Here is a 13,257-nt window from a genome sequence, read left to right on the forward strand (position 1 = left end):
CTCGCGCCGGCAAATGGAGCGTTTTCATTGGACATTAACATTAAAAAAAGGGGCGTGGATTTTTTTTTTTTTTTTTTTTTTTTGCCAGCTCCTGTGTGATCTGGGATTCTAGTTCATTCGTGGTTGGCGGCTCGCAGAAACGAAACATAAAATTTGGGGAATTTTTCACTACACTTATTAGCTCAGTTAATTCTATAAGAATTTTTTTTACGGATAAAAATGTTTAGTGAATCTGTGTCGCAGCTTCGATCCATCCATAGAATATGTATTGAAGCTATTGGGGTCAATGCTAGCTTAGCATGCTAGCTCGTTGGGCTAGGTTTCACTGCTGTTGGTTATGGCTGAACCATTCTTTCGGCTCTCAGTCTCACAGTAAGCAGTTAGCTATAGAAGCTATGCTCGTCATTTGAAAGCAATGTTTGCGCTTTAGAGTTGCTTAAATTTGGTTTAACTGAATGCTGCTGCCTGACTAGTTTGGCTAGCGCTAGCTCATTTTAAGGCGCTAACATGAAGTTGTAGCTCGCCAACCGCTTCTGCCTCGCAGACTAAGTAACGGGCATTGTGTGGTATGTAGCCTTGGCGTGCTAGCCATCACGCTGCAAAGTTGTGACTACTTGTAGCACTCCGTGTAATGATAACACAGGCTGTTTTAGACGTCGCCGTAAATTGCGCTAAAATTAGTATCCCACTGTATGGTCAAACTCTTTAGTTCGTGCGCCCATACGGACGAAGGGGGGCCTCTGTGAGTTGCTGTCGTTGGTTTTGTATCCCGGTTTGATAGCACATTTTAATCATGTAATAGCAGCTGGGGTAGGACGTCAGTAATGTGGCATTACTGAACCAGTCGGCCATTTGACGTTCACGGATCGGTGACGGACTGGCCCCTTCCAGGAACATGAACAACTCCGGAGTCATGCCCCAAGAAAAGATGGAGCTGGATCTGGAGATCCCATCCTCCTTAGTGCAGGTCGACGGACATCTGAGAAGATCCAACAGCGCTCCCATGATCAATGGCTTGAGGTTCCTCGTTGATTTCTTTCTAAGTGTGCCCACGTGCTTGCTTTTGGATCATGGGAGAATACAAACAGGTCTCCATCTGTCATTTGCAGCGATAACTCCCAGGTATTCCACAGAGAGGTTCTGCGCAGTCGCAGAAACAGCACCACAGTTGTCAACAGGCCCAACATGGTACAGTTCTGCACTTGGCATTTGTCTGCAGCGTTTTTGAAGCGACAGTAATAACTTTCGCGTCCACACACAGGTCCCATCGTCACCCATCCGTGTCCCCAGCACCAGACTCCACCAAATAAAACAAGTAAGCGCCTGAGGGCACTGCCCAGTGCATGAGTGAGCATGTCAGACCACCGGTTCCCTTTGATTATGAGGGTTAACGGTGTTTAAAAACATGCAAGAGCAACACTAGAGTTAAAAGGACCATTGATCTGATGATCAACTGGTAGTACCAAACTCCTACAAAAAAAGAAAAGTTTGACGATTGTATTGATATGAATGAGTTTTCTTATCTATTTTTCTGTATTGCAGGAAGAGGGAGTGGACGTTATGAACAGGGAGACTGCTCATGAACGGTGAGCTCTACAGCTTGTTTTTGAGTCAAAATCCAATGTTTCTAAGCTCATCTTTTAATATTTTTCTCTCACAGGGAAGTTCAAGCTGCCATGCAAATGAGCCACTCCTGGGAGGAAAGTCTTAGTCTGGTAAGAGATAGTTTCTAACCACACTTTCAGTGTAATGATGGACTTCGGTGCATGTTTTGGCCCTCTTTGCCGTCTGTCCGTGACAATAGGGGGGTCAAGCAAAAACATGCTAGATTAACGCTGAAATATTCGGGAGCTAACAGGGCCACCAGTCTTTCAAGGCCAGACTGAGTCGGTAGTATAAAACTCCCACAGTTGCCAAAGCATGTATGTTTCAAGCTGCCTTCATTCATGTCATGTGTTGCTGTTTTCTCAGAGTGACAATGATTTGGAGAAAGTGGCTTCTTCATCGCCAAAGCGAGTTGACTTTGTGCCTGTGTCGCCGGCCCCGTCCCCAACCAGAGGGATAGGAAAGAAGGTACCGTGCTCTTTTAGAAATCATCTTGGCAAAGTCACCCATCTCAACTCGAGGCTCCTTTTGGCCTAAATCTGAACTTAAAGAGGACATGAACCTGTCTTTTTAACCCTCAGTAGTCCCTGGACTCACATTTGCTGTTGACGCAGGAAGGAATCCATACCCCTCATTAGCGTAGCTTTCCTTCAAAATTCAATGTGAAGGTTTTAAAAAGTTTGTAGCTTTGAAATGTTTGGTTTAAAAAAAAAAAGTTATGCTACATACCTGTAAGACCTCCTGGAATAAATTCTTGTTTCTCCGGAGGAGCTTTGCCTGGTTTTTAGATATTTTTCTACATTGTTTTGACCTCGTCTTTGCTTTGATTGTGGATTTACCGGTATATATTTTTATTTTGCCTCCACTTGTTCGATCTTTTGTTCTAAAACATAAAATGTTTGATCTCAATATTTGTAACTTTTTTTCAGCAAAAAAGGGACAGATTTACCACTCGGAATTGTGTCTTTTTGGACAAGTTCATTGTGGAATTATTTTGCTATATAATGAAAGATATATATATATATAAATATCTGTAAAAAATACAAAAAAAATAGATATAAAGGATTGCCACGAAAGACTAAGATTAATTAATCAAACAAATAGTAAAGCAGAACAAAAGGCCCCATACTACTAAGTTTTAATGTGCTTGTTGTTTATTTGTGAACAGAACAAATCCTACTGATTTACAGACAGATTCTTAATGGCTCTCCTAATATTTGTTCTTTGACCTCTTGTTCTTGTCTTTCAAGCAGCAGTGTTTCTCTCCTTCGCTCCAAATCCTGGTGAGCTGCAATGGTTTGACGCCCAGCCCGATACCCAGCCCCACGCGCAGGTTCAGGTTAGTGTTCGCTGGACCTGAAAGTGTTGTTTTCCCCCTAGATTTGACTTTTTCTTGAGAACAAATTAGGGATGGGCCGATATATATTTTTTCCGGCCGATAACCGATATGTCCTCTGCAAATGTGGCAGATATTTGACGTTACCGATCCTTAAGCGTCTACAGCAGGGGTCTCAAACTTGCGTCCTGCGGGCCCCAAGATGATATTTTGCTGCCCCCGCCTTAATATGAAAGTTTAATGTTAATTCGTCCCGCCAGTTAGTATGAATGACACTTTTTCAGTGTTGTGCGCGGAGCTGACAAATCAACCAATCACAGTGGGGTATATGACTCTGGGGGCGTGAACATTTAATGCAGGAAACCTGACAGCCCCCTCCCTGGACCACATTAAGGAGTTCCTTACTTTCCTTCTTAGAACATATTTATTCGCTCGCAATTTTCTACATACATGCAGTCCGTGCTGAATTTTCCTCTGGGCCGCACAGACCCAGGAGGAGGGTTAAGGTTATGGTTACGGTTAGGCGCGCGGCGGCGTATCAACCCCGATCAAACGATTCTCATGCACGGCTGTTACGGCAGCACAACGCCCCCCCCCCCAGGAGATGGTCAGCTGAGGAGAATAAATGTCCCACACCTACATGCGTGACAGCTAATGGGGCTTGAACATTAAACATGTGCGAGCAACAACATGAAGTCTTAGACACACGTGTGGAAAATGCAACGATAGACGTGTTTGAGATGAACCAGCGCCGTGCCTGGATTGTTAGCGAGACCGGGGGGGGGGTGAAGGCAAAGCTGCAGCGGGACTTAAGGAGAGCAGGAAGTTGGAGTTCAATTTAGTTTTAATATGCCTCTCCCCCTTTAGTATGATCTTTGTTATTACATCTTTTATAATTATTTCAATGTTTTGTAATGTTTGTAGCCTTTTTTTAATCCATAGGTATTTTAAATTATTTTAATTGATCACTCAACTACAAAAACCGTCAGGACACATTTCCCATAATGCAATGTTTTGTAGTCATGGGCAGCTTGCAGTCAGTGCAGTACTAAATTTCCAGCTGCATTGGCAGCTGGTGATATTTTTTTGATGATTGACAGGTGATGTTGGAGCAAAAACATACGTCACACACCAGGTGATCTGTGCAGCGTTACGTCCACCTGGGTGATCTCAAACACGCCTAATGTGCATCTTGGCTGCACATATTTGGTGTCACCAACATGAATTTCCATACGATTTTGAGCCTTTCTCTGATCTCAGGTATTGGTAACGATTGCTCTGATCTCCAGTGAACATCATCGTTCTTTTAGGAACCACAGTTTGAATTCAGCTATGAAAACATAGGAGTGGCTGACCGGCTGCTCTAAAATAACTTGTGACCAGAGTTTAAACGTCCAAAATGTCATAAGAAAGAACATCTAAAAATGGTTACTGAATTTTGTTTCTCCTTTACTGATTTGTGGTTTAAAGCGTAAACTTTTTAAAAAAACATTCAACACAGACTCAAAATTGGGAACACAAACTCTGACTTCTCCACCTTAAATTTCAAAAAGTCCAAGTACAGTCCAGATTTACTGACAATCATCTTTAACCACACTGAGGGTCTCAGCAGCCAGGTGTCCAGCAGTAAGAAGACAAGAGAAGCCGTGTTCAGAAGAACCATTGATGGATTTACAGAACTGTAGTTATAATTCAATAGTGTTAACTGAACTGTGTTAATAGGGACGTTTAAATTAGAAAACTGCATATATAGAAGACTAAATAAACAGAAATCTATTACTGATTCATTTACTTATAGATTTTTTTATTTACATATTTTATTTAAAGGAGAGTTTTATAAGTACATTTTGTACAGAAAACAGTTAATGATAGAGTATAGTTAATAGTATAGTACATGTTCCATACAAACCTTATTGGCTTTCAGACACTCACAAGTTGCGTGTGTGTGTGTGTGTGCGCGTTGAAGTTGTGGCCCTCCCTGAGCTAGACCCTGCCTTCTGTGGCCCCTGGGAAAATTGAGTTTGAGGCCCCTGGTCTACAGTGACACAAAAGTTCAGATTTCCTTTTTGTTTCTTTATTAGAAATGCACAACTTTTCTTTTACTGGACAATCACATTGTACTTCACCTTTTTAACACACAGCATAGGGTCTTATAGGAACAAGTATCACTTTAAAACTTTCATATAGATATATATGTAAGCATTCAGACCATTTATGGAATATTAGACAGAACTGTAAACCATAAGCTCCCCATTGCCTGGATCTATTATGTATAAAAAAATAACATTTACCTAATAAACAGTCAATTAATGACTATAACTGTAAATCCATTCCATTAGAAAAATTGGTATACATTTTCCACAGGTGCTATCTCATCTTCACATGAATAGCTTGCGTGACAGAATGAAACGTTTCACGTGTGTTAGTCTGAAGGCATAAGGTTGGGTGTGTGAACGTTAGTTGTATTATGTAAGAAAATAACGCACAAAGAGCGTTAATTTCTGATAAGGCCATTAACCCGCTCATACCATGGTCACCTACAATAGAAATAAATATTCAACCAGTTTTCAGTACTTTATTCTTATTTTTTCGGATTGGACCACTTTTTTCCCCCACAAAAGCGGACTATTTGTTAGGTGGTGCTGAGGAGCGCGTTGTCGCGCTACCAAGACAACGCGCTCCGACCCTGGCAAGGGAAAGCCATATCTATGCTAGTGGTCACGATGGCTTAAATAAAGCGTCAGTTCAGAGAGAAAGTTCACCTTTTAACGCTTTTTTTTTTTCCAGAGGATGAAGCAAAAGGTTGTTTTAAAGAAGCCCGCGGAGTGAAATAGAACATTTAGGTTTGTGACCGGCGTGCGGTTATCACTGTGCACTATCACTTTTTAATGCACACCCAGCAACCAATCGGAATCAAGTATTCACCTGGACCATGGTATAGGTCCATGTTTACCTTTATGTATGTGAACATTATTGGAGCCAAAAGGTTTGTTTGTAACATTTGCGTTTGTGTAGACAGGCCCCGCCCCTTTTAGATTTGTCGTACTTCCAAACCTGACCGCAATGATAATAAACACCCAGCAACTTGTTGCTTTAAGATGCTTTATGGACCCCCCCCCCACACACACACACACATCCCTCTCTCTTCTTCCCTCCTTTTCTCTTCTGTCCGGTCCAACAAAAAACTGTTACAAATATAATTAATGGGAGTTAGCCTAAATTACAAAGGGGGTTTATTCAAATATACATCTCTTGTGTCAGAAGAATCACAACCTTGTAAAAGTAAAATATGTCCAACACAAGAGGCCTTCAGCTCTCATCTGTCTGCCCAGCTGTTGGACAGGACAAGTTGAGAAGATTTAACTTGATTTTTTTTAACTTGCAGATCTAAATTTAGCTTCTTTTTTTTATGTCGGACCGATGCAGATAAACTCAAGTTATGCAAACATTGGCCGATGCTGGCACCGATATATCGCCCATCCCTCAAACAAATACACGATCTGCAGTAAAACCTATTCTTTAAAAGGTTTAGGTTCATGCTGTGGTCTTTAGCTGTTGAATTACCGTAACTCTTCTTCCACTGTTTATGCAATTAACGTCATCACAGTGGATTCTCCTCTTCAGAATCCACTGTGATGATGTTAATTGAAGGAGCTCGTGTGATTTGGTGTCACCAACGACAGCTCTGGTGCTTTAAAAAAAAAAAAAAAAGGTTAAATAAAATGGCTTGATCTTGTTGGATCCGGTTTCTTCAGCAGGCGAAGTCAGAGTCCAATCAACTGCATCCGAGCCAGCATTCTGGGCCCAATGAAGCGTAAAGGTGAGACGGTTTTCCGTTCACAAAAAGTCGTGCCACGGCCTGATACCGTGCGAAATATCAAGCATTGCATTCTGGTCGTAATAATCTAAGGATAGAATCGCTATTTAAAGAATTACTTTACTTAAGTGGCTATCCTATTAGATCCACAATTCAATGTATTGTGTTTGAATGGTTGCTGGAGGTTTTTTTTTTTTATTGGACGTGTAAAAATTTGATTTAATTATCATCATTTATACCTTTTATTTGAAACAGGAGAATCAACTAAACAACCGATAAGAACACAGATCTTAAAATATATATATCTATATATATATATATATATATATATATATATATATAGATATATATATAGATAGATATATATATAGATATATATATATATATATATATATATATATATATATATATATATATATATATATATATATATATATATATATATATGTATAGATATATTTATCCACTTTAAATAAGTGTAGCACATTTGGTATGTTTGTACTGAAAATGCGACATTATTTCGTAACTTTAAAGCCATAATGACATCACCTGAATGTATTTTTACTATACTTTTCCATATTCATAAGCATTGTGTATCGGCGATCTCGGATAACAAATGTGTGTGCTGTATTTCTCCGGAACGGATCGCAGATTTCGGAGTTTTCAGTTAGAGGGAATAAACTCGGTGCAGAAGTTTTCTTGTTTCCAAACATCAGCTCTCTTTGTTTGACAGGTGAGATGGAGACGGAGAGTCAACCGAAGAGACTCTTCCAGGGCACCACCACCATGCTGTCCTCAGACGCCTCCAATCTGTCTGACCTCAGCTCCTGGTAATCGACACCAACCCGCCCGGTTCATCTGGGCTGCGGCCAAACCCAATGCCCTGGAAAATTCCCAGAAGTCTCTGCAAAAAAACTAGGCTGTTTCCGAATTCCTGCCCTAACCCCTTACTACTAAAAAACAATATAGTGTGCCCTGAATTTTAAAAGCAATTCAGACACCACGCTCACTACTTTTGTTTTTAAACGGTGGATATGACATCATGGATTCAAGAAGTTAAAATATAATAAATATGAGCATTTTGCGACGATTATTTATCGTCCACTGTCTTCTGAAGATAAAAAACTGATGGTTTATTAAAAATAATACATTTAAATAAATTGTTTGGCAAAAATTGCTACGATGCAATGCATTGTGGTTTATATTCGCCGATCTAGTGAGCATTGATGCACACTGGTTTGTCGCAAAGACTTCTGGGAAATTTCTAGGGAACTCGATTTTGGAATGGACAGCACTAGAAAATGGCAAACGCTCTATTATATTGAGTAGGGAAGGAATTCGGACACAACCCTAGTGTGCATCGATGCTCAATATAGACCACAGTGCATTGTGTATGAACAATGTGTCATTTGACGAAATGTACGTCCATTGATGTGGTATTTATCATCCACTTTTTCATCTTCAGAGTTTTGGTCAAATGTTCATATTTATTAGGTTTTTACTTCGGCGAAAAGGCGATAAGAAAGCAAGCAGGAACCGTGGGTCTAAATGTAATCAAAATCCAGGCGGCTGGAACGTCCTGCACTATGTTTTCCACACTACAAGGCATTCCGGATCGTAAGCTGGATGGTTTTGTTCCCTCGGAAACTCTTCTATGATTGGTGCAGATTACATTTCCGTACCACTGATTTATTCATGTTACAGGGCCTATATTATATCTTTGGCACATTAAAGAACACAATCTTTGTTAAATTAGTCATTTTCGCAGCCCGTTTTCCAACCCGGCTTGATCTCTGAGGCTCCGCCTTTCGCTCCGTGTGGGTGACGTCAACCTAGAGTCGGCCTCGGCGGCGTGTCGCCGCTCGAAAAGCAAACAACATCCATACTTTAGCATAGATGGTGGATAGTGTGCATATAAATTGATATATGATAATGATATGGGCCCTTTAAATTCTCTGCTTGATTCCCATGTTCCGCTGTGTGATCGATGGCCTTGAGGTTGAAATCTGTGTAAGCGAGTCTCATGACAGGCGCCATTTTTCAGTGGTTCTACTTTGGTTAAACGTTTTGACAGAGCGCCGTGTACTTCTCCAAATTACATCATAAGTAAACAGAACCAGATAGAATCTGTGTTGTTGTTTTTAGAAATAAAACAGCCATGTTCATGTTGAGGCTGATGCAACAGTCACCCTGTGGGTCGATGGGCTTCAAAGACAAAGTTGTCTCCAAAGAAGACATCTTTGTGTATTTGTTGTTTCGGTGTAAGATGTGAGATTCTCTTCTTCTTTGTCTTCTCCAGTCATTCTCCAGACCTGCTGGACGGCAGTCTGAGCAGCATCGGCTCCTCCACCGACTCCCCGGGGAAGATGGAGGGCGTGTCCCCGTCCTCCTCCAGCAACTCCCCCTTCGCCTCGCTGCAGGATCTGTCCCCGAAGTGAGGGCACCAAGAAGACGTGAAGGACAAACGGGGCCCCTCCCTCCACGCCGAGAGGGATCTAGCCCCCGCCGTTAACCGCATCCGTTCATTTCTGTGAGTTCACCCCGTTTTCCCCTCACGGCTGCTTTTCATGAAGGCGGAGCTCGTCTGAGGTTCGGAGACGCCACCCGGTGTGGGGTGGGGTGGGGGGGTCTGTGGAATGACTGAAGACACTGTGAGCACCGGCTGCTAGTTGGGGGTGTTGGATGGTGCTTTGCTTCATGCTTCTGGCTTTCCTGCACACCAGTGAGCACACAGAGCACTGGAGAAGACATTTTGGATGTGTACATTTTCCTGTTATGTGCTGGAAAAGCTTCTTTCTGTCAGAAAAAAAAATTTAACTTATTTTGGTTGTTCTTTTTTTTTTTTTGCTTTCTTTGTAATGATGTACATATATTTAGTTTTGCATCGAAACTATTTGTGGGCTACATCTATTGAGCGTTCCTGTCGTACTTTAAAAAGTGTGGAGAAAGTTTCCAGAATGTTTTTTATCAGCTGTGAATGTGTGTTGTGCTTTTTTGTTTATTGTTGTTGTTTTTTTTTAAATTTCCCATGATGCCCGACTCCCGTAACGATCTGCTGCAGATGTACAGAATGATTCCACCTCTAGGTAACCCCCCACCCTCCAGATGAAATGTGGACATTCCAGCTTCGACACTATAGCTTTCCTGTTTTGTTTTTTTCCCAGAATTCCTCTGGTGTGGACGATGAATTAGTTCCTTCTGGCAAAGTGTTCTTATTTATAAAGAAAGTAAACTTGGGTGGTGATGGATTTCTATCTCCTGTGAACAGTTTATCCATGATGATCAAACTGCTGTGACGAAAAAATAAAATATAAATATATATATATATATAGAGAGAGAGAGAGAGAGAATGGGTTTGGGGGTGGGGGTGCCATTGCATTGTGGGTAAAATACTGCTGGTGTGGTTTTGATTTAAAAAAACAAAAACAACAAAAACCCCAACTTGCTGCACAGGACGCTGCGAGTGTTTCAGTTGGCGTCTTAAAGCCAAATCATCCAAACTGTTTGATGGTGGGGGGGTTCGAGCTTTCGAGCTCGCACTGTGACATTTGCACCGTCTTCAGTCGTCATGGCAACCTGGTCTCGTACCCCTGACCTGTGTTAACTTTACCAACCCTTTTTTAACGGCTCCGTAGCCGTCAATGTTTGTCTGTTGATATGAAAAGAGGAAGTGAATGTAAATCGTTGTATGAAAGTGGGAGCTTTTATTTAAAAAAAAAAAAAGTATGTTTGCTTGTTTGTTTTGTTCTTTTTTTAACTTGCTGTCTGCTTTATTTTGACACAGGAAGTGGCACATGGTCTGTTTTTTTTTGTCCCAGTCTTCCCCGTGTTCAGGGCAGCATTTTAGCGGTCCGTGTGGTTCTGTGCCGCATGTCCGACTTACGCTTTGCCTCCGCTTGGTTTCTGCGCCGTCTCCATGGCGAACATCAGGAGTTAATAAATTATTTCTTTGTTCTGACCCAGAGGCCACGTGTGGCTCCGATACCCCTTCATCACGGCTCTCTGCTCGAAGACATGAAAAACGTTACTTTTTCAAATGAGAGACAGTTTTATTTTTTGACTGAAAGGTGAATAAAGTGAAACATAACCGACAAGTCAGACTGTGTACAACTCATTTACAAACAGTTGAAGCTCCAATCTAGATTTTATACTATAATGCAGAACTGTGTCACAGTGTACATGTTATAATTCTAAGTGTGCCTTAAGGTCCAAAGAACACCGTATGGGTTGCTTTATCAGCTCTGACTTAAATTTAGTTTCCAGTTATGGCTGAATGCACTAAAAATGGTCAAATTAACAATAAAAAGAAAAATAACTTACACTACCTACTAGGTTTCCTGCATCGACATACTATTTGGTACAAGGCGTCTTATTTTGAAAGGAAGTCATGTGAACCTTTGTCAAAAGTTAAACTTAACAGGGATAATATTTATGTCAAAAGTACATATATATTGAAAATATTAGTAACCATGACACAAATGCAACGTAGTGTAATTTTCAGCTCCCACTGGGTTCTGCTCAGCCAGAAATCAACCTGATTGGCTGAAGTGTTGAAGGCTGCAGAGCTCTAATCCTGCAGAAAAGGCCAAACGTGTTTGGAAAGTTTGCCTAGCAACAAATGATCTTTAATTTTTATCGGCCATTTTTTTTTTTTTTAATTTAGAGAAACACATTTGGCTGTGTCAAATATCTATAGTTCAGATTAATCTAATCGTAGTTGGGATCTAAACATCTGCTCTCAGAAGGTTCAGGTTTTCCATCTTGCCTAAATTGAAGGATGGGTTTTAAACTGTTAGGTCTCACCTCAGCCTGACAAAGCTCTCTTGTCGAGTATGGAGGGATTTTTATGCACACAAAACTAAGTTGCGAATAAAAATATTTGCTTTCAGTTTTGTTTTTGCTTTTCAAACAAATGTTGCGTTGTGTGTCATCTCACTTTTTTTCCTATCTTTGATTTTGCTCACATTTTTATTTAACCTTTAAGCAGTAAAGTCCCATTGAGATTAAAAACCTCTTTTCCAATGGAGTCCTGGCCAAGAGGCAGCACATTTCACAGTACATAAAAACAAACATCATTAAAACCACATGCATCATAAAAAGTTGTTTGTTGCACATCATTGTTTCAGTCTCTGATGCTTTGAGCTTGTTCTTAAAAACATTTAAAGATGCCAGTTCAGTTAGTTTCCAGTCTTTCTGCAGCATATTCCAGGCAAAAGGAGCAGAGTGGACAAATACTTTTCCCAGCTCTGTGGGTCTTTAGATCTAAAGGAGGAAGATTCCACACTTCTCCTTGTGAATAAAGAACAAATGTAGGGAGGCAGTAATCCAAGCAAGGCCTTATAAATAAAGGTGGACCAATGTCCCTGCCTCCTGGTGACCAGAGAAGGTCATTGTACTCTTGCATACAAGTCACAATGATGTGTCATGGATCTACAGTTGCTAATGAACCTCAGGGAAGCATGATACATGGTGTCAACCTTTTTGAGACATGAAGATGAGGCATTCATGTACAGAATATCACCATAATCCAGCACAGATAAAAATGTTACAGCGACAAGACGCTTTTTTACTTCAAAAGAAAAACAATTAGTGAAAATAATGCCTCTTTTGAATCAGATGGAGGCCTGGAACATCCAACTACAGTAATAGAGATTTTACTGTTTCTACATTCAAAGCCAAAAACTATAATTGTTTGCAGATCGATTGTGACAAAATAACAGAAGCATTGAATCTTTCAAAGAGTACGCTCAGGTCTGTCAGGTCCAGGTGGATGTTGTAGGCTCAGGTCTGTCAGGTCCAGGTGGATGTTGTAGGCTCAGGTCTGTCAGCTCCAGGTGGATGTTGTAGGCTCAGGTCTGTCAGCTCCAGGTGGATGTTGTAGGCTCAGGTCTGTCAGGTCCAGGTGGATGTTGTAGGCTCAGGTCTGTCAACTCCAGGTGGATGTTGTAGGCTCAGGTCTGTCAGCTCCAGGTGGATGTTGTAGGCTCAGGTCTGTCAGCTCCAGGTGGATGTTGTAGGCTCAGGTCTGTCAGGTCCAAGTGGATGTTGTAGGCTCAGGTCTGTCAGCTCCAGGTGGATGTTGTAGGCTCAGGTCTGTCAGCTCCAGGTGGATGTTGTAGGCTCAGGTCTGTCAGCTCCAGGTGGATGTTGTAGGCTCAGGTCTGTCAGGTCCAGGTGGATGTTGTAGGCTCAGGTCTGTCAGCTCCAGGTGGATGTTGTAGGCTCAGGTCTGTCAGCTCCAGGTGGATGTTGTAGGCTCAGGTCTGTCAGGTCCAGGTGGATGTTGTAGGCTCGGGTCTGTCAGGTCCAGGTGGATGTTGTAGGCTCAGGTCTGTCAGGTCCAGGTGGATGTTGTAGGCTCAGGTCTGTCAGCTCCAGGTGGATGTTGTAAGCTCAGGTCTGTCAGCTCCAGGTGGATGTTGTAGGCTCAGGTCTGTCAGGTCCAAGTGGATGTTGTAGGCTCAAGTCTGTCAGCTCCAGGTGGATGTTGTAGGCTCGG

At 41.6% G+C, this 13,257-nt stretch overlaps 1 protein-coding gene and 1 non-coding gene across 3 annotated transcripts; both read left to right on the top strand.

Moving 5' to 3' along the window:
* Positions 1-80: 80 nt before the first annotated feature.
* On the top strand, positions 81-10,853 carry fam122b (family with sequence similarity 122B). Of its 2 annotated transcripts, none has more exons than XM_023959370.1 (10): positions 81-1,020; positions 1,110-1,188; positions 1,262-1,315; positions 1,543-1,586; positions 1,661-1,715; positions 1,972-2,073; positions 2,859-2,944; positions 6,700-6,761; positions 7,492-7,588; positions 9,058-10,853. In XM_023959370.1, the coding sequence occupies exons 1-10, from the start codon at positions 896-898 to the stop codon at positions 9,194-9,196; spliced, it is 843 nt and encodes a 280-aa protein (XP_023815138.1). In that variant the 5' UTR covers positions 81-895; the 3' UTR covers positions 9,197-10,853. The 2 variants fall into 2 exon arrangements, with proteins under 2 accessions (XP_023815138.1, XP_023815137.1); XM_023959369.1 differs by having other exon boundaries at positions 83-1,020; positions 6,697-6,761.
* LOC111948085 lies at positions 1,763-1,912 on the top strand. Its single transcript, XR_002874069.1, has one exon. It is a non-coding gene; the product is annotated as a small nucleolar RNA U109 (small nucleolar RNA).
* Positions 10,854-13,257: the final 2,404 nt, after the last annotated feature.

This window comes from Oryzias latipes, chromosome 10, assembly GCF_002234675.1.
Source record: "Oryzias latipes chromosome 10, ASM223467v1".
NCBI classification, from domain to species: domain Eukaryota; kingdom Metazoa; phylum Chordata; class Actinopteri; order Beloniformes; family Adrianichthyidae; genus Oryzias; species Oryzias latipes.

Bases quoted from the DNA above. Each gene is read 5' to 3' on its own strand.
- fam122b (XM_023959369.1), top strand. From the start codon at position 896: ATGAACAACTCCGGAGTCATGCCCCAAGAAAAGATGGAGCTGGATCTG. The intron at 1,587-1,660 runs GTGAGCTCTACA...TTTCTCTCACAG, and splicing joins AGGGAGACTGCTCATGAACG to GGAAGTTCAAGCTGCCATGC. The intron at 2,074-2,858 runs GTACCGTGCTCT...TCTTTCAAGCAG, and splicing joins CCAGAGGGATAGGAAAGAAG to CAGTGTTTCTCTCCTTCGCT.